The sequence below is a fragment of the Antechinus flavipes genome, chromosome 4 (assembly GCF_016432865.1).
Source record: "Antechinus flavipes isolate AdamAnt ecotype Samford, QLD, Australia chromosome 4, AdamAnt_v2, whole genome shotgun sequence".
Classification (NCBI taxonomy): domain Eukaryota; kingdom Metazoa; phylum Chordata; class Mammalia; order Dasyuromorphia; family Dasyuridae; genus Antechinus; species Antechinus flavipes.
Window position 1 is genome coordinate 374,937,579 of NC_067401.1, and position 24,786 is coordinate 374,962,364.

The window sequence follows — 24,786 nt, forward strand, 5'->3', positions numbered from 1 at the left end:
AATGAGATATCTGTGAAAAACATTCACTTTAATACCAAAAGGAAAAAAGCAGTATGTACCAAATAGGAGGAATGTGAATATAGTGATATTACCAAACAATTCTGTGCAAATAAGTTCAAGCTAATCATCTTGTTTATTATTGTTCAATTGTGTCCAGTTCTTTGTGACCTCCAAATAAGGGTTTTCTTGGCAAATTTACTACGAGTGGTTTGCCCTTTCCTTCTCCATTTCACTTTCCCAAGGCAGAAACTGAGACAAACAGGTGAAGTGATTTCCCAGGGTCACACAGCGAAGAAAGCTGGATTATGGGAACTCTATTTGCTATGTTACCTATTTGTTCTGAGGCTGATCAGAGAAACAGGCATTATAATGATCTTAATTTGGGTACCTTTATGAGCAGGATATAGAAAAAAAAAACTACAATCAATGCAAAATAAACAAGAAAGCAATTCTTTTTTAATGACAAGATCAGACATTTTCATGGACAACACTGCTTTTTAGTAAAAAAAAAAAAGGTCATTTGAATTCTTGTTATGGTTAATCTCATCTGACATGCATTTTTGATCTGAGCAACTCCTTTATATAGCTCATATGCCAGAAATGCCTGTGCTAATTTGGGTGCAGCAGCAGGAAAGTACAAAATAGTATAGTCATATTCATAACAATAAAACAAAGTTGGGCCTAATCTTCAGATAATAAACTTTCCAAGTTGCTCATATTATTTAAGTTTAGCACAATATATTTGAGGGGTTCCACTCTAGGAAGCTACATCACAAGTTACTGGTATCAAATTAGCTATTAGAAAAATCTTCCACTTATTAAAAGAGAATCTACTTGAAAAAACTAAGATACTTTTTTAGGCAGAATAAAGCTTAGTCTTATACTTTCATTTTTCTAGATGAAAATTAAGCAGGATATAAATGCAGGGAGATTTTACACATACAACCATCCCAGAAAAGCGGATTCCTTTGCTCTGAATATAGACTTAAAATTGGAATTGTTATATTCTTCCTCACCTTCCATCCTAAAAAGGTAACTTGTCAAACTAATGGACTTTCTAGCAAAAACAAAGTGTTTACTGCCCTCTGCTGGTTCATAGTAAAGCTGTTGTGGTCACATGTTTCACTCTGATTGGTGGGCTAAATTTAATTTTTCTTTCCTTATTTGTGCTCTCATACTGCTTTCAGGGCTATCATTATCAACAAGTTAGTATTATATAGTACTATGGATAAAGTGATAATGCTCAATATATACTGAATATACTGAACTTAAGATATGCCCTGAAGATATTTCAAAGAAAAAGAAAAAAATTCCAACCGATAAAGACACTTACCAGAATTTCTTTCTATCTCCTCAATGATGTCAAAACCTGACTGTCCCCTAAAGACATCATTTATTTTGCTTTGAAACCATTTTCAATGGAGGATGAACTTTTTTACATTTTCCCCTCTCTACTAAATACTATGAATTCACTACTATCATGATTTCCTTTAACTTTCCATCTCAATTTCTCTATTTCTATTCTCTTTTTTAGTGGATACTTTCCCTTCTAACTCTTCTGCCCCCTAAAATGTAGATACATTCCAGAGTTCTGTAAGTCCTTTTTCTCTACATGCATTCCCTAAGCAAGCTCATCCATTTTCATAATTTCAACTATCATCATATATATGTCACAAATTTGCACCTTTAAAATTTTTTTCTCCAAGCCTCAGGATTCTATCTTCAACTGTTTGCTGAGTTTTGTCCCCTGGATGATCTATCAGTACCTGAAACTCAACCTAGCCATATTAGAATTTGTCTTTCTCCAAACAAAATAAAACAAAATGTCCACCCAAACCCTGCCCCCACCTTTTGGATTCCTCTATTTCTATTACTAATGCTAACATACTTTTATTGTTCAAAACTACAATCATTTTGGACTCCTTTTCCCTCTTCATCCTTCATATCTAATCAATCACTAAGTTGAAGATTTATAGAAGCTTAGAGATATAATCCAATCTATCTTCCTTTCATTCTTCCTCCTTTTAATATCTCTGACAAGCAATTATCTGGTTCCCACTTGAAGACCTCTTTGTGATAGAAAAATTATTATAATCTCGTCAGAAAGCTCAATTCATTTTTGGAAAGCCCTATCTTTGATGAAATTTTTCCTTATATAAAATTTAAATCTGCTCTGTAGTTTTCACCAGTTACTCTTAAGAATTGCTCTCTGTGGACAATCCTATACTCATTTCTTAAATAACTGAAAATCATGACTTAAAACTCTAGTTCAGGTTCTCATTACTTTTTGGGAACAGAACATTAAGGTATCTTCTTCACCTTTAGTCTTCCCTCCTCGATCCACTTTTTGCATTGTAGCCAGGGAAACATTCTCAAAGTATGCTTTACTACTGAATAAACTCCAAAGTCCCTAGCATGGCATTCAAAGTCTTCCACGATGATGACTTTGGCTCCCCTTACTCCTTTTTCACATTAGCCAAAATGGACTTACTAAGTGTTCCTCACATTATTATTTCTTGTTTCTGTTTCATTTCTTTTACCTCACTTGTTCTATACCCCTCCTGCCATCTTCTCCTGTTTAAATACAATTTATCTCCTTGAGGAGGTAGTTTTAATGCTACCTCCTCTTCACAGCTTTCTCTGACCTTTTCAGTTAGGAGTATAATTAAAAACATGTACACATGTGACCATAGCGTAAAATAACAAATATCTTTCTAATAGATTAGAAGATCCTTAAGATCAAAAGCCATTAAAAAAAAGCTTCAAAAAACAAAGATCAAAAACCATATATTATTCATCTCTATATGCTCCATGGTAACAGAACAGTGCACTGTACTTATTATGCCCAAGGAATTTTTGAATGAATAATCTAATGTTTCAGCATCATTTAGGCTTCCTAAGGAATTTCATTTTCTCATTTAATTAGATCATAATTACTCAAATTATTTCAAGAGACTAGAAAAGAATAAATGAAATATTGGTGCAAACCTAAAGCTAGGGTGTAAAATAGGGTGGAAGATGCTAAATGAGCTTTCTAGGCTATTTTATTATCATATAGATCATAATGTATAATACCAATAAATCACAAACATTTTGTGTAAAAAAAAAAAAAAAAAGATGAATATAATGTGAGGCAGGATGGGGAGAGGAAGGGAAGGGGAGAGAGAGGAGATTCTGAAAAGTCTCTTTGAATCCTATTTGTATTTGAACATCAGACTTAAATCCAGGTCATCTAAAAGTTTTAGTCTGGATTCTGTTGCTGATAATAAAATCCTAACAACAGCCAATAGAAATTTCGGTCTCTGGAATCTTTTCTAAAAACTCAGCTACAACTGTTAAAAGTTCTTTACTATTTTAAGGTTTGTTGTTTATCACTCTATCTTAATTTTATTTTTAGTAAAGATTGTATAGTGCTAGGGACTGGGTGAAAGAATTCAAAGTTATTTCCCTGCAGGGTAGTGTTCTATATAGTCAGTTCCACGTTAGTAGAGATAATCTTGCTTTATTGGAATATTCCTTGAAAGGTATGTAATTAAATTATATTTTTAAAATATATTTGGACATTTGTGGGAAACTTCACATGCTGAGGGAAATCTTTTGAAGCATAAATGGACAAGCCCTGACTAAAATTAATTTAGTCTGTAAATATGAATTTTCATGGATTTTTGTTTTCTTTTTTACATCAAATCAAACCTATAATAATTAAGTGGATTTATTATGAAGCATAAATTGATGTCTGTACCCCAGTCTCTAGAGTCATTCCCATTCGGGGGGAAAAATAAAACCCCTTAATTTCAACAGAGAAACCAGTACATGCTTTTCTTTGTAGCATGGATAATGGGAACAACATTCCCCAAATCTCAGTCAAATGGGACTAAGGTGGCTATCACTTAAGGTAACACCAGTGCATGGAAATTAAGTTACTAACACAAGTTAAATAGAATTCTGATGGTTAACAGTTGTCTATTATTAACTCTCTGCTTCATATTTTGAGATACTCTGTTCTTTGTATTCCTATTAAGTATATTGTTAAGGTTAAATTAGTAGTTGACTGACCAAAAACACTCAATTGTTTTCAATATCCTGACAGTCATTTCAATAACACCATTGCCTTACCTGGAGAAGTCTTTAATCCTGTCATATTGAACACATAGATGTTATCATCTGTGCAGTTAGCAAACAGAGTAGAGCCAGTAGAGTCCAAAATTAAACTTGAGTACCCTGAAGAAAGAAGACTTCTATCAGCAGGCTACTGGTAAAAGCAGGCAGCATTGACACTAGTTTAGTGATAAAAATGGATCACAGCTATGAATAGATCACACCAAAATGATGATCCCATTTCTGTTTCTTCCAGGACAGAGAATATTTTAACATGAAGAGAAAGACGTTCAAATCCCATAAATTTCTGGGTATTAATTAGTATTCTCCAAAAAAAGACTAACAATCCCATATTGCAAAAACCAAAAATTCCCAAAGGCAACGCTTCCATTTATATAACTACCAAGGTGGTTGATGTGATATGTTCATTTTTTACTTTCTGAGACAAACTTGAACACCACTCCTCCCCGTTAGCACCCTCCTCCCCTCCACCCCCCTCCATCCCTTGAGGTCATGCTGCCCAAGCAAATGCTTACTTACCTAGTTTTCGTGTGCTGCTACCTGGATATGGGAAGAATTTGCAAGCCATAGGCTCCTGTCGAAAGTTAGTATAATTCTTGCGCAAATCCCATACTTTGACCACTCTGAAAGCCAAGATAGAGAGGCAGGAGATTTTTAGAGCAATTTTTTCCCCTCTCCAATTTGCTTTCACACAAATAAGGGATGACTTTTGGCAGAACTCCTCTGGCACCTCTACCAGGTATACTGAAGGATTGTTATTGAGAAATGTTGATTGAGAGTTTATACAGATAACTCACTGCTAAGCTTTGTTTGACAAAAAGGAAACAGATGTGATCTGACCCAACGATAACAGTTACCTTGCAATTTACTTGAAGAGAAAGGAAAAGGAAGAAGGTTGCTCTTGATAATACTTATCCCATTGTTTTCAGAAAGCATGTTGCTTCCAAGCCTATAATAGTCACCATATATCTTTCACTATTAATAAATGGAGTGATAGGGAAGGCTATTTCTTTATACATGAGATCTTAATTTAAATAACTGAGATTATAGCTCTTGAAATGTTTAAATAACATAAGAAATGAAATAATTATCTTAATTTTCCTCTTCAAATAAACTGACATTTTGAAAACAAAGTATATGGGTTAGTACATAATAGCTCTGTACAAAAACAGATTAAGAAATAGTAGTCAACTAAACATAATAAATGAAATCAATTTCTCGAAGACTTTGGTCATTAGAAAGATGCCAATTTCTAAAGGGCATAAAGTCAACATTGCACAGACTGAAAAAATTTAACTTCTGTATGAGCTACTATGAATAATAAGGGAAAACAACAAGAAAAAAATCAGCTCCTGTTTTCAAAATATTTATTCAGAAACATGAACCATACCATAGAGTAATATATCAATATTTATCAGCAAATTCAAGCAGATTAATTTTTTTTTAGCAATCCAGAAAAAGGCAAAAAGATTATTGTGAACACTTTTGATTCTTTAGTCCCACCTAATGGCCCACTGAGGCATAGCAGAAAGCCTTAGTTCCCTAAGGTCTTGTCTCCAGAGGATAAGGTCTGAAAAGTTCCTAACAAAATGGGAAAAACTCTTAAATAACAGTGGTAGATGGTACATGCTGCCCAACCATGTAAAGAGGCTCACCATCAGGCTGCTGGATGAATCACAAGGATGTTTTACTAAGTCATTAAAATGATCAGCTTTTGCAAGGAGGATTGAATATGCACATCAACAAAATCACAGATCCTTGAACTATATACATACCTACAAGGATACTAAAGCCTTATTGTTAGGTTGGAAAAGCAGCCAGCTCATGTTAAGGTTTCAATCAAAAATGTGAAAAAAAAAATCTGAAATAATCAGTTTTCTTCTTTCAGGTCACAAAGAAATTCAATTCTTAAACCCAGAGAGACAGATGTCTAATCCTCAAATACTAGGAACTCTTGTCAATTAAAATGAGGACAGATTACTAAAGCATAGAATTAAAAGTACTGGTCTTAAGAGTCATAAAATCTGGCTAAATTCCAGTCCTAATTTTAATACTTATGAGCTGTGCAACCAAGGCCTCTTTATAAGATCATTTCCTCATATATAAAATGAAGATAAAAATACTTCTCGCCTTCTACATCACAGGTATGGCATGAGAAAAATACTTTGTAAATCTTAAAAGATTCATAAGTATGTAAACTATTTTATCTTTCAAAGTAAAAGAGGCCTAATTGTATTATTTACTGGTGTTCTGGTTTCAGTTAGGCTATTCATCCTATCAGAGGATACATACTAGCAACTAAGTTGTTTCCCTATCACACTCCACCAAAGACATTTGTTCAAAGATAGTACAAAACATACTCTTACCCATCTACAGCTCCTGCTGACACTAATGTATGCTCATCCTGAAACAGGACCACTGTTACACTCTGTTGGAAATCCTAAAAGGACAAGGGAAAAGAAGAAAAGAAGTCAGCTCCTGATTGTGATGCTGAAAGCATTAATAACTTCATTACTATATCTTTACCTTATCCAGTTTCCTAACTCCTTTGTTTTCTTCTTTTCTTGATAAGACAGAATTTGGCAGAAATGACTTCTAATCTATACCCTATCTATGGTATTTGTGCCTTGAAATCTAATGTCCTAGCAATTGCTCTTCTTTATAATACATTACTTACATCAAATGTTTATGTGAACTATTTATATCTGACCCTGTGGTAGAGCACTTCAAGCTCTTACTAGTCTGATCAGCCACAGTGGGACACAATGTAAGAAATTCACAAGAATGAAAGAGGACCAACAATAAGAAAAAGATTAAAATGACATTTATTAAAAAGAAAGAAATCTGAGGGAAGTAGGTGGCACAGTGAATAGAGCATCAGCCTTGAAGTCAGGAGGACCTGAGTTCAAATCTGGTCTTATACATTTAACACTTTCTAGCTGTGTGACCCTGGGCAAGCCACTTAATCCCAATTGCCTCAGCAAAAAGAGAAAAAAAAAAAAAAAGAAATCTGTAGAATGCTTAATTAATATATATATATATATTTTTTTTTTTAATAGTATTTTATTTTTCCAAATACATGCAAAGATAAGTCCTCAGCATTCACTTTTGCAAAATCATGTGTTCCAATTTTTTCTTCCTCTCACCCCACTTCCCAACAGAGCAAATAATTCAATATAGGTGAAATATATGCAATTCTTCAAAACATATTCATATTCATCACCTCATATATAATCTTGAGATGTAAGTTGATAGAAAGTAGGAACTATTAATACCTTAATAAACAACACACTATCAATTCAGGACCCTAATTCAGACCCTTATCACCTCTTAAATGGATGATCTGCCTCAGTTGATTTCCTTATCTCCAGTATCACCCCTCTCCGATCCATTCTCAAATTGCCATCAAAAATAACCTTCCTAAGGCACTAGTCCAACTGTGAAACCCCCTTTCCCAAAACTTTTGCTAGTTCATAAATGCCTCTGAAATACAAACTACTCATCCTGGCATTAAGGGTCTACTACAAAGTTGCTCAATTCTACCTCTATTCTCTTATTTCATATTGCTTCCTTTGATACACTATACATTCCATTCTCCATTCCACCTCTTGTCTCTGTACATTCACGCAAACAGTGCTTCATGCCTAGGACACACTACATCTTTACCTCTCCCTTTCAGAGTCCTTCTCTCCATTCAAATTCTCAACTATGAAGGCTATTATGTAACCTCCACAAAGTCTTCTAGACTGCCCATTTATTAGTTATATTTTTGGCCTTAAAAATACCTTATTTTAACTTATCTGTGTATATGTTATCTTCCCAGAAGAATATATGCTCCTTGGGGACAATTTATTTTTGATATTTACAATATCTAGCACAGTGCCTTTCATACAGCAGGTGCTTAATACAAGTCTCCTTGAATCTATGGCATTGACAGCTGAATAAAGTCCTAATTAATTCCAGACCAGCATTGTAAGTCTAGATAACAATCTCTTTTTTTTTTCTTTTTTTTTACTCTTGCCAAAAAGATTATTTTATGGAGAACTCACACAGGGCAAGTGCTCACAAGGTGGTCAAAAAAGTGACTCAAGGACATTATCAAGATCTCTTTTTAAGAACATTGAAATTGATTCACCGATATAGGAGACACTGGCACAGGATCTCCCAGCATGGTGTGCCCTCATCAGAGAAGGGGCTGTGCTTTATGAGCAAAGCAGAATTGAATTAGCCCAAAGGAAATGTGAGATGCACAAAATTAGAGAGTTCACCCCGAAAGTTCATAGATATATTTATGTTCGACATGGGGCAGAACGATAACAATCTCTTAAATAAGATCTAAAAAGATTTAGATATCTTTAGAACTTACCACAGAAGGAGCCAGTCCTCTTGAAATTTGCTTTTTCTTGTTCTTCAATGGGGTTTGTTTGTCAAAAGTGTTGTGAGCTCCACTGATCTGATTCACTTGTCTATAAAATCCATCTGAAAGATATTGGCAAATTTCACTTAAATTTGTGCTATTTGATCTCATGTTCAGTCTTCATAATAAAAAGAATGAAAACATAATAGAAAGGGCTTCCCTTAAAACATATCAATTTGTGATTAGAGAAGTAAAATTAGTGATAGCTGTACTATACATTTAGTGAAGTGTTTTTGGTGTACTAAGAAAAAAAAGTAAATAGAACATAAAATAATTAATTGACATCATTCATAGGTATAAAATAACAGAAATTTATGTGTTAATAAAGCTCTCTAATTATTAGGATTACAAATTAATTTGATCTTGCATTTAATTTAATCCAAATCTTTAAAAACAAGTTATTTAAATTAAAATTAAGGCAACTCATTTTATCTTATTTATAATGCTAAATAAATCCCTTGTCACTATTTGCATATTAATTTGCTTTTAAAAATTAATTTATTCTGATAATTATAATTGTTTTTATATCTTTCATGTTTCTTACCTAACAAACCCTCCTTTGTAACAAAGATAAGCAATTAAAGAAAATCAAAAGTGACTATCTCATAATATATACAATGTTTTAAACCTGTAGTTCCTAAAACTTAGTTCTGAAGGAAATCTAAAAATCTCAACAGGTGACGCTTCCAATGATTAATAGGGATCTCTTAATGGTTGTGTGAACGAGCACACATTCCCCCTAGTGGTCATTGGGAAAAGATCATTCTATATTTCATTTTAGACATTGTAATAAGATTTTTTTTAAAAAGAGTCCCTTTGGCAAAGTTAAAACAGAACTGCTACCTTTCTTACTGCATCTAGTGTCCCAGACCATAATATTGCCATCTCTTCCACCTGTGCAGAAGACAGCTGAAAAAAAAAAGTAAATGAGTTACTGATCAAGAAATTATACATACCCTCCCATACACTCCCATACACTCACTCTCTGTGTTTGTGTTTGTCTATCTCTCACTCTCTGAAAATGTAAGCCACTGGAAGTCAGAGGCTATTATGATTTCCTAATGAAAGGCATAGTGCCTAGTACATAGGAAACAATAAATGCTTGCTGATCAACTGTTTTGTATGTATATAAACACATAACATAATAGTTCTTTATTACCCAAGAAAACATAGCTTTGTAAAGAACTTATCTGGAAAGGACTTAAGAAATCACTTAATCATACTCTCTTTTGGAAGGAAAATCACCAATCATCTTCTTCAACCTTTGTATTGGACTGAGGTTAAAAGAGATCCTTGAATGCTATGACCTGGGTTCCACAGCAGAACTCAGATTCAAGTGTTCTTTCTATTAAGCATGCATAGATTCAGACTTGTTTCCCTCAAAACTGGCACTCAGAAAATGCAAGAAAATAATCTACAAGTGTTGAGCAAGTAGTTCTTTCCATCCCACAAACAATCCTCAACAAAATACCTTAAAGGAAACAATGTTGTAGACATGCTTTTCCTCTTTTGTCAATTCTTCATAGGGCTTTATGAATCAATGGGTTTTTTAATCATTTTTTTTTTTTACAAAGAAACACAAAATCAACTGTTATGTGAGTATAAGCTTTATTCTATAAAATAGCTATGCTTCTGAAAAGTTGTGGAAGAATCAAAACTGCATTTGCCCCTTGATGGGTTATCAATGTTACATCAGTAGTGGCAAACAAATGTGAAGGGACAGGAAGACACTACTACAGTTGCCTACTCATTTGTACTTAAAAGTAACTGCCATTTCCATAAAAAAGAAATTTTTAAAATTGCTCTATACATGTAGCAGGTGTACCCAGAAGGTGTTCTCTTCACCTCAAGCTACCTAACCAAGGTTAACTCATTGATAAGCTGTGAACAGGCCTAATAGGCCTTAGGTACCTGCACCATTTATTTCTCTGCCTTTTTATTACCACATTAAGGAAGACTGTTAACAAATTGATTGGATTTGGCTTTTTTTTTTTTTTTTTTGAAAGCAATTGGGGTTAAGTGACTTGCCCGGGGTCAAACAGCTAGGAAGTATTAAGTATCTGAGGCCACATTTGAACTCAGGTCCTCCTGACTTCAGGGCTGATGCTCTATCCACTGCTCTACCTAGGCTTTTTTTAAAAAGAGAAACACGCAGACAGAAAGACAGTGACAGGGACTAAACCTAGAGCCTCCGTTGTTTAGAGAGAGGCCTGGGTATGGACTGAATAACAAACTGCACAGTCAAACTAGGAGGGCTAGAATTTGACCTTGCCCCAGAAAAAGGAAGTAGAGGAACAAATCCAGGCCTTGTTCTTCACTCTATATGTAAACTGTTGGTCTGGGTTAGGGAGCCAATTCTCTATCAACCCTCACACTTCTTTCTCAACCAACAATAGTCTAGAGGACTATTTAAATTCCTGAGAAGTATGGCTCACTAGAAAAAAAAAGAGAAAGAGAAAGAAAAGAGAGAGAAAAAAAGAAAAGAAAAAAGAGAAAGAAAAGGCAGACTGTTTATCGGAATGGACACAGATTCTCTGTATTTGTCTCCTATAATAACCAGTTCTCCCTTAGCCCATCCACATTTCTCTACCTTCCCTCTCTGCAGCTCCCCACCCCACCTTAGTCTTGAGCAGCTTCAGTGCCTGCCCATTCCTCATGTTGAATTCACAAAATGAGTTTACATAAATAAAGAACTATCTCTATTTGAGGTTAAGTCAGTTTTGATATTTGTACTTTATAGTATTAAAAAAAACTGAGACCCAGAGGTCTCAGCTGCCTTCAGCAACGCAAATCATCAAATAGCAGAGGTAAGATACCTTGACTCCAAATCAAACTATTCATCAGTGCAATAGAAAAAATTGGTACAAACACCTACCTTTCTCAAATTTAGAGAAGGAAACCGACTTAAGACTACATTGATGACCTTTGCAAACTCCAATCAGCTCACCAGCTTTCACATCCCAAATCTTGGCTGTCTGATCTCCCGATGCTGTAACCTTCCAGAAATAAGGAATCATAGAATTTTATTCAGTGGCTTATCAATGTTTATTTAGTACTAAGCAGAAAAGTCACTTACAAGTCTGTGCTCTCCAGGGACCCACGCCAGATCAAAGATAGCATTCCAATGAGCCATCCACTCTGCACAAAGAAAAGAAAAGAATGGTCACTAATAGTAATATAATTATTCTAGAAGTTCTAGAGACAAGGTGAGGACATAATGTGATCTGTCTGTCACTGTTTCATCGCTACTTCTACAGCAATTAAGTGTCTTAATGAGCAATATCTTGACTGTGGGTCCTTTTCCTAGACAAACTCATCAATTCTTTCTGAGGATAAATGATTTTAAAAAGTAGCACATGATCAAGAGTCAGAGAAATAACCACTAGTAAGCCATATAAATGGTGAATGTACAAATAAATATTAAATAGATCTATTTCTGAGTAGTTAGGATGCACATTATACTGAAGTTAAAAATTAAATTGTGATTTGCAACAAATCTGACATTAAAATTCGAATTTCTTTTTCTGACCTTGGCCAAAGCTATCAAATCTTATGAAATCTCTGTTCAAAATCTCTCAAATTCATTTTTCCCCCTATCCAATTTCCATAGTCACTATATTAACTTATCCTGAAATCTAATCTGAACTAATAAATTAAATAATAAATATAAAATAAATAATAAATCTTTTACTCCTATCATCCTAGCCCCATCAATCGCTACACATCTTTTGAATCCAATTCAAATTTTTATCTTTCATAAGTCTTCCTTTTCTTCCTTTAAACTTTCATAATATTTTTCTTACCACCATTTTTATTATATTGTACTTTGTAATGTAGCTATCTCTATGCTTGTCTTACTCACTTCATTCATTCACCCTCCCAACTAAATTGTGAGTTCCCTGAGGATAGTCCTCATGTCCCCATAGTCAGGACATAGGTGCACAAATTTCTATATTTAAGTCTATGGACTAAGAAGATTTACCTTGAAAGAACTTCTTTCTACAATTGCGAGATTCTGTGTTATACAATCTCACAAAGCCTTCTTCATTGGCCACTGCAAGGATGTGCTCCAAGTTGGGAGCTAAAAAAGAAAAAAGGTAAAGACCAATGTGAACACCAGTACCAAATTTATAGGCTGAAGATGTTCAGATATAACAATTCCATCAGGAGCAAATAAAAACTACAGAGAAAATTTATTTGAGACCGAGAAAAATGATATAAGTCAAATGTCAGGAGTTAAGGTAAGGATTAATTTGAAGACAAAGTTTCCTTAGATTTCCATAAGATTACCTTGCATTTATTCAAATTTCCAATAAAATCCGTACTCATACTTAACAATGAAGTCATACTTATCAATGGTGATTTACAAATAATACTATAACTTCTTCCAACCTTAGGACTATAAAATCAAGTTGTTTTTTTCTTTTTTTAACCAAATTGTATTACAATTATTATTAATTGTCTTAGTTACATATTATTTTAGAGATTTTTTTCTTATTTCATTATAGTATTTGACTTTGTCATGCTTCTAGAAATCAAGCAGAACATTTATGCTACTATAGAACAGTATTTCACCTTTCTCAGAGTACTATAGCTCAGGGAGGTGGGAGGTGGTGGGAAGACCAAGCCAGAGGCCTTTAGCCTTACCATACCAAAAGAAGGAATTGGGGCTTTGGGAGATTGGTAGTTCTTAACTTTTCTTTTTTTGATTAGTCTTTGTTTTTTGTTTTTTAAAAAGGTAGAAAAATTCCACTCTTTTCTGTGCAAACTGAGAAAAGAGCTGACATACAGCTAACTAGTTTAGAGAATGTTTATAATTTTTTAAAAACCTGTCACCTAAGTTTCAATTTAAAAAAAAAAAGACTTCTTAGAATAGTATAAGAATGAGAGAGTTAACTACTACTCATACCTAAACTGTATTTCGCCCCTTTATAAAGTGGTTAAGGCCTTACCAGTGGAAAAGGTACATCCAAAAGGAGGAACTGGAACTCCCATCTCTCCATAAGAAATGTGATCATCATTATAATTGCACTGGTAACCAGTTAAGAGTGACTGGAGAGGATACTGTGAAGATGACCCTAAAATAAAAAAAGTAAATTCCTTATAGAGACTGTAATTTAGGGCTGGGGTCCTCAGAGGCCATTTAATACAACCCCCTAGGCATAGGTCCAAAGAAGTTAAATGATTTCTCTGTGTTCATAAAGGGGATAAGAAGCATAGCTGTTATGTTTGAGCTGATATGTTTAAATCCAGATTTAGCAGTTATTTCATTGACTATTCGTTTGAGAAACAACATATTTCTTTTCTTTTCTTTTTTTGGTTATTTAAGAGTTTTAATAATTTGCTTTCCATTTTGATAGAGAGTAAATAAATGGAATGACAACATTTAGAAGAAAAAAAATCTCTGATACATAGACTGTGAGACCCTGAAATAGATACCTGGAGGAAACTGCAATCATATTTTTTCCATTACATTAATATGATTCAAAATATTAGTTTAGGATAGGTGATTTTAATAAATGGCTTTGTGTGTAGAAGGTAATAGAATCAATGTACAATTAAAAATTCTTTTTAAGTGTTCTGATAATTATATTTTATAGGGACCAAAATAAAGAGTGTGTATATGTGTGTGTGTGTGTGTGTGTGTGTGTGTGTGTGTGTGTGTATATAAAACAAATAAACCAATAATCTTTCACCATATAAAAAGCTCTATGTAAATATTTTTCCTGTTTTAAGATGTTTGTTCTATTTCTGAACCAAGGTTTGGGGACCATAACTGAATTCCTAGGCAATTTATTTAATGTTAATTGCTACTACTAAATATATAAGTATTACATATCTATTATCTCCCTGTGGCATTCTATTTATGCAGAAACAACATATTTCAACACTTTTTATACAGAGAGAGGTTAAGACATTTCACACAAAAGGCTATTCAAATTAGCTTGCACCTTTTATAAACAGAGATAACTATACTTATACATTTCACAATAAAGGTCACTTTTGTGAACCAATACTTTTCATAAACTTATATTGTACATACTTCACAAAAAAGTCATTTGCTTTGAGTAACTAATCCTGTCTTTCTTTGTCTTCTGCCACTATCCCTTCTATCTCAGAAAAAGAAATGCCCTTATTCCTTTTCCTCCCTCATTGATAAATTTGTTCTCCTAGATGATTTCCCACATGTCTAACAGGCCACCACTTCTCAGCAAATGCTCTCGAGACTGTACTGTGCCCGATGTTTTTTTTTTTTTTTTTTTGGCTGAGGCAATTGGGGTTAAGTTTCTTGCCCATAATTACACAACTAGGAAGTGTTCTGAGACCAGATTAGGGCTCTATCTACTACACCACCTAGTTGCCCCCCGTTATTTTTTTTAAAATATATTTATTTAAAAACAAAAAAATTGTCATGGCTCCACAGAACATAAGGGAGGATTCAAAATATATAACAATAAATTTCTATTTCAAGAAAGCAAATATTACTATAGAAGACATATTTTTAACTGTCCACCTTTTCTTTGCTTCCGTGAAGGTTTTCTTTGGTTGTCTGCTCTGTCCTTTTTACTTTATTTTCCCCCTTTCTTCCCTGCCACTCCACCTCCTCAACAGGCTACAGTTCAACACAAATATATTTATGTACCTGCTCTCACCCACACTTAACTTTATCCCTACCAAGGTGAACTCGACCTACTCAACAAGCAATTCTGTTCCAACCTATCTCTCAACAGATTGCTCCCTTTATCATTCTCCTCTATCACTTATCTTCAATCTTTCCTTACCCTACTGGCTCTTTCCTTACTGCCTACAAACATGTCCATCTTTCCATTCCCATTATTGTCCTCTAAATATCTCTCACCCTTTGTGGTTAAACTTGAAAAAAACCTTCCATAGTATGTGCCCACTTTTTCTTCTTAATCCTTTATAGTCTTGACTTTCTAACCTTACCATTTTACTTAAGCTACTCTCTCCAAAGTTACAAAGGCCAAATCCAGTGGACTTTTCTCAATCCTCCTTCTCCTTGACCTGTTAATCACCCTCTCCTGGACACACCTTTTTTTTTTTTTTTAATTGGATCTTCATTGAGGTCATACTCTCTATCTATAGGTATTCAGCAGGGCCCTTTTCTTTTCCCTTTATCCAGTTTCACTTGCTGATCCTATCAGCTTCCTTGGATTTAACTACTATCTCTGACAATAATGTCAGATTTTATATCCTTTTATATATCTTTTTGAAAGATCTATGCATACAGTAACTGCAGCTATGTAATTAAAAGAGCTTCCTATTTGAAGGAAAGATATGGTCAATTTGGACAGCATACTAAAAAGTAGAAACATCATTTTTTCAACAAATATCCCTACAGTCAAAACTATGGTTTTACAATAGCAATGTGTGGCTGTGAAAGCTGCATTATGTTAAGTTGAATGCTGCAAAATCAATGCTTTAGAATTGTGGTGCTGTGTGTCATTCAAAACCCTTTATAACTTAGTCTACTTATACCTTTTCAATCTTCTTATTCCTTCTTACATTACTGCCCTCTTCCCCTACCCCTATTTTTCAGTCTACTAGTTTTCTTGATGTTTCATGACAAGACACACCAATGTCTGGGCTCTGTCCAGAATATTCTCCTTTCTCATTTCCATCTAGGGGCTTCCTCTAAAATCCTATCTTCTATAGAAAGTCTTTCCTAACTCCTCTTAATTATAGTGCCTTCTCTGCTTTAATTGTTTCCAATTTTTCCTACATACATGTCTTGTTTGTAAATACTCGTTTGCTGTTCTCCCTCCCCCCCTTTCCTCTCCCAGGGCAGAAATTGTCTTTTGTCTCTTTTTGTATCTCCAATGTTTAGCACAGTGACTGGCACATAGTGGGAGCTTAATACTCACTGAATGACTGACTACCATATCTTACAAATTAGTGTAACTCTGATTACTACGCAAAGGAGCTGCTATTCTTTTTTTCTGAGGCATCCAAAGGAGATGAAAGAGAACTGCTATTTCTGCTTAGATATCATATGTGCTTGAATTCCCTAACAGGATATTCATTCATAGACTAGACTTCTTTAAGATGTGGCCTGCAGCTGTAAATGACTTTAACCTAAAACTCAAAAAATTTAAAAACAAATGTAGGAAAAAATTGTTTTGAATGTAACTGGGAAAAAACATTAAATAAATAAAGATGTGGTCTGCACACATTACAAAAGCAGCTTTTTTTTTTTTTAAAACTTTTGTTCTTAGTGAAGAGCACTTTTAATGGAATTACTTATATTAATGGCAAAAGTACCAGTTCCCCAAACCTTACAATTTCATTAAATCACATAGCTCTTCCTAAGTCACATTATACTCGTCTACAAAATGATTTTTTAAAGATTACATGATAGTTATTATTTAAAACTATTAACACTTGCTTTTCCAAATCTACCAAATCTTAAGTAGCCTAAGATAAAAAGCACAACTTTGAAAGTGATTCCCAGCCTTTCATCTATCTGAAGTACCAAAAGATATTTCAAAGGCTATTTCACAAGTCTTAAATTAAAAAAAAAACAAAATCACACTCATACCCACTTTAAAATTAGATTTGGAAAATATGTATTTTGGGTATCAAGTTAATTAAGAAATGCTTGCTCTCTTATTTGTTCAGACCACATCTGGAATCTAGTGAAATATTGAGGGCATTATTTTCAAAAGGTCAGTAAGCCAGTTTATCCAGAAGTCAGTAAACAATTTGGTAAAAGACCTGAAGGAACTGGAGATACCAAGCCAGGGAAAGAGAAGACTGGGCAAAGGGAGAGAACATGTTGTCTTTCAGTATTAGAGGAGTACAATTAGATATTTTTTTTCTTAGCTCCAGGTTTAGGAATAACAAGGGCTATTAAAAAAAAAAATAAGATTTGCAGCAAGGAAAAAATTACCCAACAATGAGATTTATTCAAAAGTGGAGGGAGCTACTACAGGAAGAAGTGGATAAACCCTAACTTAAGGTCTTCACAAAAAGATCAGTCAACTCTACTTGTTAAGATACTGTAAAGCAAATTCTTTTTCAAATAAGGGTTGGACTAGATGGAAAATCAATTCATATTCCATAATTATTTAACAATTAAGTGATCTATGCAGCAAATATTTTTGTGAAATACTCAATCACTAATTTTTTTTCTTGATAAAAAGCAGTTGTTTATTTTATTTTTTTCTGTCAGGCTTTCTTACCAAGAAATACACCTGTATATAACTTGTACCCAAAAGTCAAACAAAAACATATCCATCCACAATTTTTCTGGTATTATTTTTAGGCCTTTTTATGCTGTTGTCTAGCCTGAAGCCTCATCAGAAGCTATCAATTCTTTAAGATATCTTAGCTTCCATTTTTTCCTCTAAGGAATAATAGAAAAGCACAGGATTTGTGGTCAACCTGGGTTCAAATCCTTCTCCATTATTTCTTTATGGACTAGTCATTTCAGTTTCTCATTTATAAAATGAGATTAGAGGATATGATCTCTGAGGGCTCTTGCACACTAATCTTTACCATTCCCTCCACTCCTTTTTTTCTTTTTAAAAAAATGTATTTATATTTAATACACATTGCTTTATGAATCATGTTAGGAAAGAAAAATCAGAAAAGGGAAAAAAAAGCAGAAAAAGAAGAGAAAAAAAAAGTTATAAAAAAGAAAGTGAACATAGCATGTGTTGATTTACATTCAGTTTCCTTACTTCTTTATTCTGGATGCAGATGGTATTTTCTGTCCAAAATTCTGTTGGGATTGCTTTGGATCACAAACCACCGGGAAGAACCTAGTCTTTCCTAGTTGATCATCACATAATCTTGCTGTTATTGTATACAATGTATTCCTAGTTCTGGTTGTTTCTATCAGCTCCAGTTCGTGTAAATCTTTCCAGACTTTTCTATAATCAAGCTTGTTCATCATTTTTTTTTTTTTACAGAACAATAATATTGCATTACTTTTATATACCACAACTTGTTCAGTCATTCCCCAATTGATGAGTATCTAACTCATTTTCTAATTCCTTGTTACCACAAAAAGTTGCTACGAACATTTTTGCATATGTAGGTCCCCCCCTTTATGATTTCCTCTGGGAAATAGACTCAATATTGACACAGCTAGGTCAAAGGATATATTATTAGCCCTTTCAGCTAGTTCTAAATTGCTCTTCAGAATGGTTGGATCAATTCACAACCCCACCAACAAGTATCATTATCTTTTCCTGTCATCTTAGCCAATCTGAGAGGTGTAGTAATACCTCAGTTTTAATTTGCATTTCCCAAATCAGTAGTGATTTAGAATATTTTTTCATATGACTATTGTTCATATCCTTTGACCATTTATCAATTGGGGAATGACTTGTATTCTGTTAAATTTGACACAGTTCTTCATATGTTTTAGAAATGAGTCCTTTATCAGAAATACTGGCTGTAAAGATTTTTTCTCCACTTTTTATTTACTTTTTTTTAAGTAACATGCAAGAAAACACATTTTTAGTTTTTTTTAATCAATATATTATGTTTTAATAGTGTTATTTCTCATGAAAACTGACCAGCATATCCAAAATAATAAAACAAATCCTTGGTATGTATTGTTCACTGCTAAGGCAACTCCCAAGATGCTCTTTATTTTATTCTTAACACAAGTCAGGCTATTTTGCACAAATGTAGCACTTTCTTTGAGTTTGTAGTGGGATCAACACTAGACAAAGGTTGTTACAAACACATTAGCTTTCTACTCCTTGCGATGAGTTTTAAACTCCATTTACCTTGTAGTACTACTCCAACATAGATTTTGAAAAACCTTTGGGGAAATTATGAAGTTACACTTTTGCCAAATTTAATGTTCTCTCCAACTCTTTCAGTTGCAGATTTCCTTGAGTGATCATCATTCAGATTATACCTTTTTCTGTGGCACTCTCATTTCTTTTTAATTCTTCCCTTGCCCCAGTTCTGTAGATACTTGTGGTCACATTCATTTTGGTACCTGGCGAATTGCTTGTAAAATCTGTATAGAAAGAGGACTTGTTGCCTTCTCATGAACTGTTTGAGGATTAGCAGTACAGGAGGTAAGCGAGTAGAGGACATGGTGGCAGGTCAAGAGCCAGACTTGCATGGCTTCTACTGCCTCTCCTCTGAGACTCATCTTTGTACTTTCCTTTTAATCTTGTTTCTGTTAATTTTGTTTGGGCCAAACCTTTTTAATTTAATGTAATCAAAGTTGTCCATTTTGCCTTTCATAATGTTCTCTAGTTCTTCTTTGGTCATAAATTCTTCTCTTCTCCAAAGACCTGATAGGTAAATTATTCCTTATTTTCCTAATTTATTTATGGTATCCTCTTTTATGTCCAAATCATGCATCTCTTTTGACCTTATTTTGGTATGAGGTGTGAGATGTAGGTCTATGTCGAGTTTCTGACATTATATTCCTATTTTCTCAGCAATTTTTGCAAATAGTTCTTAGTCCAGAAGCTGTAGTTTGGGGCTTTATCAAATACTTATATTACTGTAGACTGTGTTGTATTGTGTGTATCTAACTTTATCCACTGATCACTATTCTTTTTCTTAACCAGTATCAAATGGTTTTGATGACTGCTGCTTTATAATAGTTTTAGGTTTGGTTCTGCTTAGTCACTATCCTTTGTATTTTTTTTTCTCATTAATTCCCTTGATATTCTTGACTTATTTTTTTTAGATGAATTTTTTTTTCCTACTTCTATAAAATAATTTTTTTTGGCAGTTTGAGTAGTATAGCACTGAAGAAGTAGATCAATTTAGGCAGAATTGTCATTTTTATTATATTAGTTCAGCCTATCATAAGCAATCAAAAATGTCCCAGTTGTTTAGATCTGACTTTATTTGTTGTGGATTAATGTTTTGTTCATATAGTTCTTGGGATTGTCTTGGCAGATGGACACCCAAATATTTTATTTTGTCAATAGATATCTTAAATGGAATTTCTCTCTCGCTTATGGGCTTTGTCAGTAGTATATGGAAATGCTGATGATTTGTGTGGGTTTATTTTATAACTTGCAACTTTGCTAAAGCTATTAACTGTTTTCAATAGCTTTTTGGATAATTTTCTAGGATTCTCTTAAGAATATCATATCATCTGTATATAATGATAATTTTATTTCCTCATTGCCCATTCTAATTCCTTTAATTTTTTTTTTCTTATTGCTAAAGCCAACATTCCTAATAGATTGTTAAATAATAGTGGTGATAATGGGCATCCTTGTTTCATCCAGCTTCTATCATAAATAATGCTTGCTACTTAATGGATACTGCTTATTATTTTAAAGAAAGCTCCCTTTATCTATATGCTCTCTAGTGCTATTATTTTGTCAAAAGCTCTGCATCTGTTGAGATTATCATATGATTTCTGTTGGTTTTATTACTGACATAGTCAATTATGATAATAGTTTTCCTTATATTGAACCAGCCTTGCATTCCTGGTATAAATCCCATATTTAAAATTTCTGCATCAATAATCATTAGGGAGGTTGTTCTGTAATTTTCTTTCTCTGTTTTGGTTCTTCCTGGTTTAGATATCAGTACCATATTTGTGTATTCTTTTTCTATTTTATATATTGACCAACAATACACTATTTTATTATTTACACTATTGTTGAATTTGTTTTATTTACTAACTAAACTCCTTGAGGGCATTATCTTCAACAAACTTGGATTACATATTAGGTTAGGGATACTAAGAGATATGGCATTATGCCTTATACTTACACTCAAAGATAAAAAATATTTATGACAAATTTGGCTTTAACAAATATCATTTCTTAGCACAGGATCAATGACAAACGAAGAGGTATGCTACAAGCACTGAAGAGTGAGTATTGAAGAAACTGGGAAACAATTCATAAAGATGAAACAAACTGATTTTGAAATGGAGTCAGGACCTCACAGACTTGGCTCTTTTCTGGATGCAAGGGGCATTTCCATTAATGCAGAATACATCCCAAGCCCCATCCACCCACCTTTTTTGCTGAAAATAGGTAATATACTTTTCAGTAAGCTCTCCATGGAGTGTTAGGATTCTTACAAGGTACTAAGACAATGGAATTGATAGAGACAATTATTATCTAATTTAACATGGTTCAATATGATTATCTGATCCTACAAGATGTTATGGGCCAGAACTTGAAACAAGGTACTAAATGGAATTGAGGAGACAATGGTTAAATCTAATTTAGCATTGATTTTAATCCTACAACAAATAATGGTTTCTTAGTGATGTAATGATTGGACTCAGTGCACAGCATATAAGCAAGAAGCTCTCAGAGCCGACACAGAAGTCCATAAGCCCACTCTTGGAGGCAGAGTCAGATTTATTCCAACTTCCACCTTTGTGCTGGCTAGAGATTCGGAGGAAGAGAGGCTGAAGCTGGCAGAGACAAAGGACTAGAGGCAAGAACTCTCATAACCAAGGAGAGAGAGAGGCCTCTAAGAAAATTTACCGGGCTATTTTGAAGGAGACAATAAAGGATCTGGACTTTAACTCTTGGCTGCATTTGAAGTGATTATTACACTGAGCTGAAACTAAGGCTGCCTCCAGAAGCCCCCAAGAAACCTGCTCCCAGAGAACTTTATGATTTAGAGAAGAACATTATAATGGAGGATGTATTCAATCTTCTAACCATCTTCTTGTCTTCCTTAGACAAAAAGAAAAAAAGAGGAAGCATCCCAGGTGTTTTAAAGCATGACCAAAGACAGTGAAACAGCAATGTGGACAATATGAATAGAACAGGATGGACTGATTATAGAAATTCCATAGACTTAATATGTAAAGTTAGAGGTGTGTGTTCTTCCCCTGAGTTCCTTATAAAAGGACTATTGCTGTAAACACTACCCAAAAAGTCAGATTAGATTTTTTTATTATATGTTGGCTTGTTTTTCTGAACTATCCCTCTTCCCCCAACTCCCCATTATAAGGGATAGCTTTCCAGAAGGAAAGATATATTGGGAAACATAGATGACCTAAAAACAAAAGATGCCTATAACTTTTAAAAAATTGTTCTAAATAGGTGTGTGTAAGGAAGTGGTTGTAGAGGGCTTTGAATATCAGCCAAAGAATTGCATGGGCAATGGAAGCCTTTAAGTTTTCTGAGCAGAACAGGCAGAAGAATGGCATATACAAAGCAAGTGTTTTAAGGAGATCAATTTGCTAAGAATGAGTGATAAACTAGAGACAGAGAGACCAATAAGATTATCATTGCAATAGTTCTGACTTGAAATAAAGTGGGTTTGGACATATGTGCGTACAACTTGAAAGCAGCACATAAAGACTTATTATGAAGGAATAAGTATGATTTGAAACCTGACTGGATGAATGAAAAACAATTTATTAAGCACTTGAAAATGAGATTTATTACAAGAGAAATAAACTTGCATGTAGAACCCAGAGTTCACAGTCCTTACAAAAGTTTGCATATTTATGGAAGTATAACAAAGGAGGAGAAAACATCTATTTCTATCCTAAGGAAAGTGGTATGGGAAGAGAAAGGCAGAATAAAAATGGGAAAAGAACAGAACTCCCAAAGGGGAAGATCAAAGCTATAGCTAAGGCCACATTCTTTTCCCTTGGAAACCGCTAGACTTATAAGATAGGAGGGTCCACTTATTCGCAAAGGACCTCAGCTGCACAATCATTTTTCCCAACTGGCACCAACTGGCTGATGCCCATTCTTGCTTTCCAAGAACACAAAGGAAATCCACCTCAGAGTGCAAATAACAAATTATATCAACTGGGGTTAGGGGTGTGCACAGGTGGTTCTATGTGCCTGACACATTCAGGGTCTCCTGCATGCTCTGGGTCCTGTATTCCTGGAATATATGGCAACTCAGAAAGACAAGTTCAGGGGATCTGTTAACAGTCCTTAACAAAGAATTCCACTACCCTGGGGATACAAAATCAAAAGCAGAAGCAAATTCTGCCCTCAAAGAGTTTGCATTCTAATAGAGACACTAAAGGAAAGGGAGAAACTCCCAACTGCACACTAGTTTTGGGGGAAAGATGAGGATTTAATTTTGGACATGTCAAATTGTAAATGATAATTGGATATTTGGTAGATGAATGAAGATCCAAGAGCCCATCTCTTAAATAAGAATTCTCTGATACACAAATTCCTTATATGTAAAAATAGCTTATATTATCCTGTGACAGGGCCTTCTTTCAAATCATTCCTTTCTTACCATTTGTCAAACTGTTCTATTTTGTCACTATGGGAAAAGAGGAAAAAAGCATTTGTCTAATACTATCACAAACCCTTTCCTTTTTATTTCTCATATAAAAGTGTCACATAATGGTTATTAGGTTCCCTAGTTAGAATGATATCATCTGGTACTACTTCATTTTCATTGTGGATTAAACAGGTTTTTGAAGATTAGAATAGAAACCTAGCCACAACTTATAATATTGTTTCTATGGGGAAATGTGAACTCAGCCAATTTACCAAGAACTTTTAGAACACATAATTTTCAAGTTGCCTGTACTTCTTTGTACATCTATCAAAATAGACACCTGTAGTACTTAGTGCCATAAAATTAACATTTGTTTGATTAGCAAGTATACCATACTCTTGATTAGTGTGCTTTAAAAAACTGTTTTGTGGTCTAATTTGGTTCCTCTCAAAGCATATCTGTCCCAAACAATGCTAGAGCAATTTTAGTTATAAATAGATCTCTCAATCCAATAAATATTTATTAAGCCTAATATATCATGTTCCAAAAGGACCAATTTTTTTTAAAGCATTAAGATTTTTGGGATGCCTTATATTTGCAAGTCATTGTACTGAAAAAAGGTGAAAAATGACAGGGGTGTCAGCCTCCAAGAAGTTTGTAACACATATACATACAAGTGTGGATAAGAATAAAGGAGAGTTCTTGACAAAATGCTCTAGAAAAATGTACATAAACCATAAGGGTGGAAATATGGGAATCAGGGCATTTGAAAGGAGCGAATTATTTAACAGGCAAGAGATAAGGACAGAATGCTAGGCCTGGGAGTCAGACAAATTGGAGGAGAGATGGAGGAGGAATCTTGCAAGGAAGATAAGTTACTAAGGCTTCCTTCAGCCTGGACAAGGGAGCCCAGGCTTGCTGAAAAATTGGAAAGAAGCTTAGGAAGACTATCAGCTAGTTAATGAGAATTTAAGCATTTATTTGATACCAGACACAGAGTTCAGTCCTGGACATACAAAGAAATGGCAAAAACTTGGTGCCTATCCTCAGGTAAACAAGCA

At 34.1% G+C, this 24,786-nt stretch overlaps 1 protein-coding gene across 3 annotated transcripts in view; it reads right to left on the reverse strand.

The window, feature by feature from the left end:
• The window catches only part of DTL (denticleless E3 ubiquitin protein ligase homolog), a 48,583-nt gene that overhangs the window by 22,620 nt on the left and 1,177 nt on the right, over positions 1-24,786 (reverse strand). For all 3 annotated transcript variants that reach the window (XM_051998431.1, XM_051998432.1, XM_051998430.1), the window contains exons 2-10: positions 13,489-13,614; positions 12,519-12,617; positions 11,613-11,674; positions 11,412-11,532; positions 9,380-9,445; positions 8,486-8,598; positions 6,486-6,559; positions 4,639-4,742; positions 4,117-4,221 (exon numbers count right to left, since the gene is read on the reverse strand). In XM_051998431.1, coding sequence (XP_051854391.1) covers positions 4,117-4,221; positions 4,639-4,742; positions 6,486-6,559; positions 8,486-8,598; positions 9,380-9,445; positions 11,412-11,532; positions 11,613-11,674; positions 12,519-12,617; positions 13,489-13,614 — 870 coding nt within the window. The remainder of the gene's footprint in view (positions 1-4,116; positions 4,222-4,638; positions 4,743-6,485; positions 6,560-8,485; positions 8,599-9,379; positions 9,446-11,411; positions 11,533-11,612; positions 11,675-12,518; positions 12,618-13,488; positions 13,615-24,786) is intronic.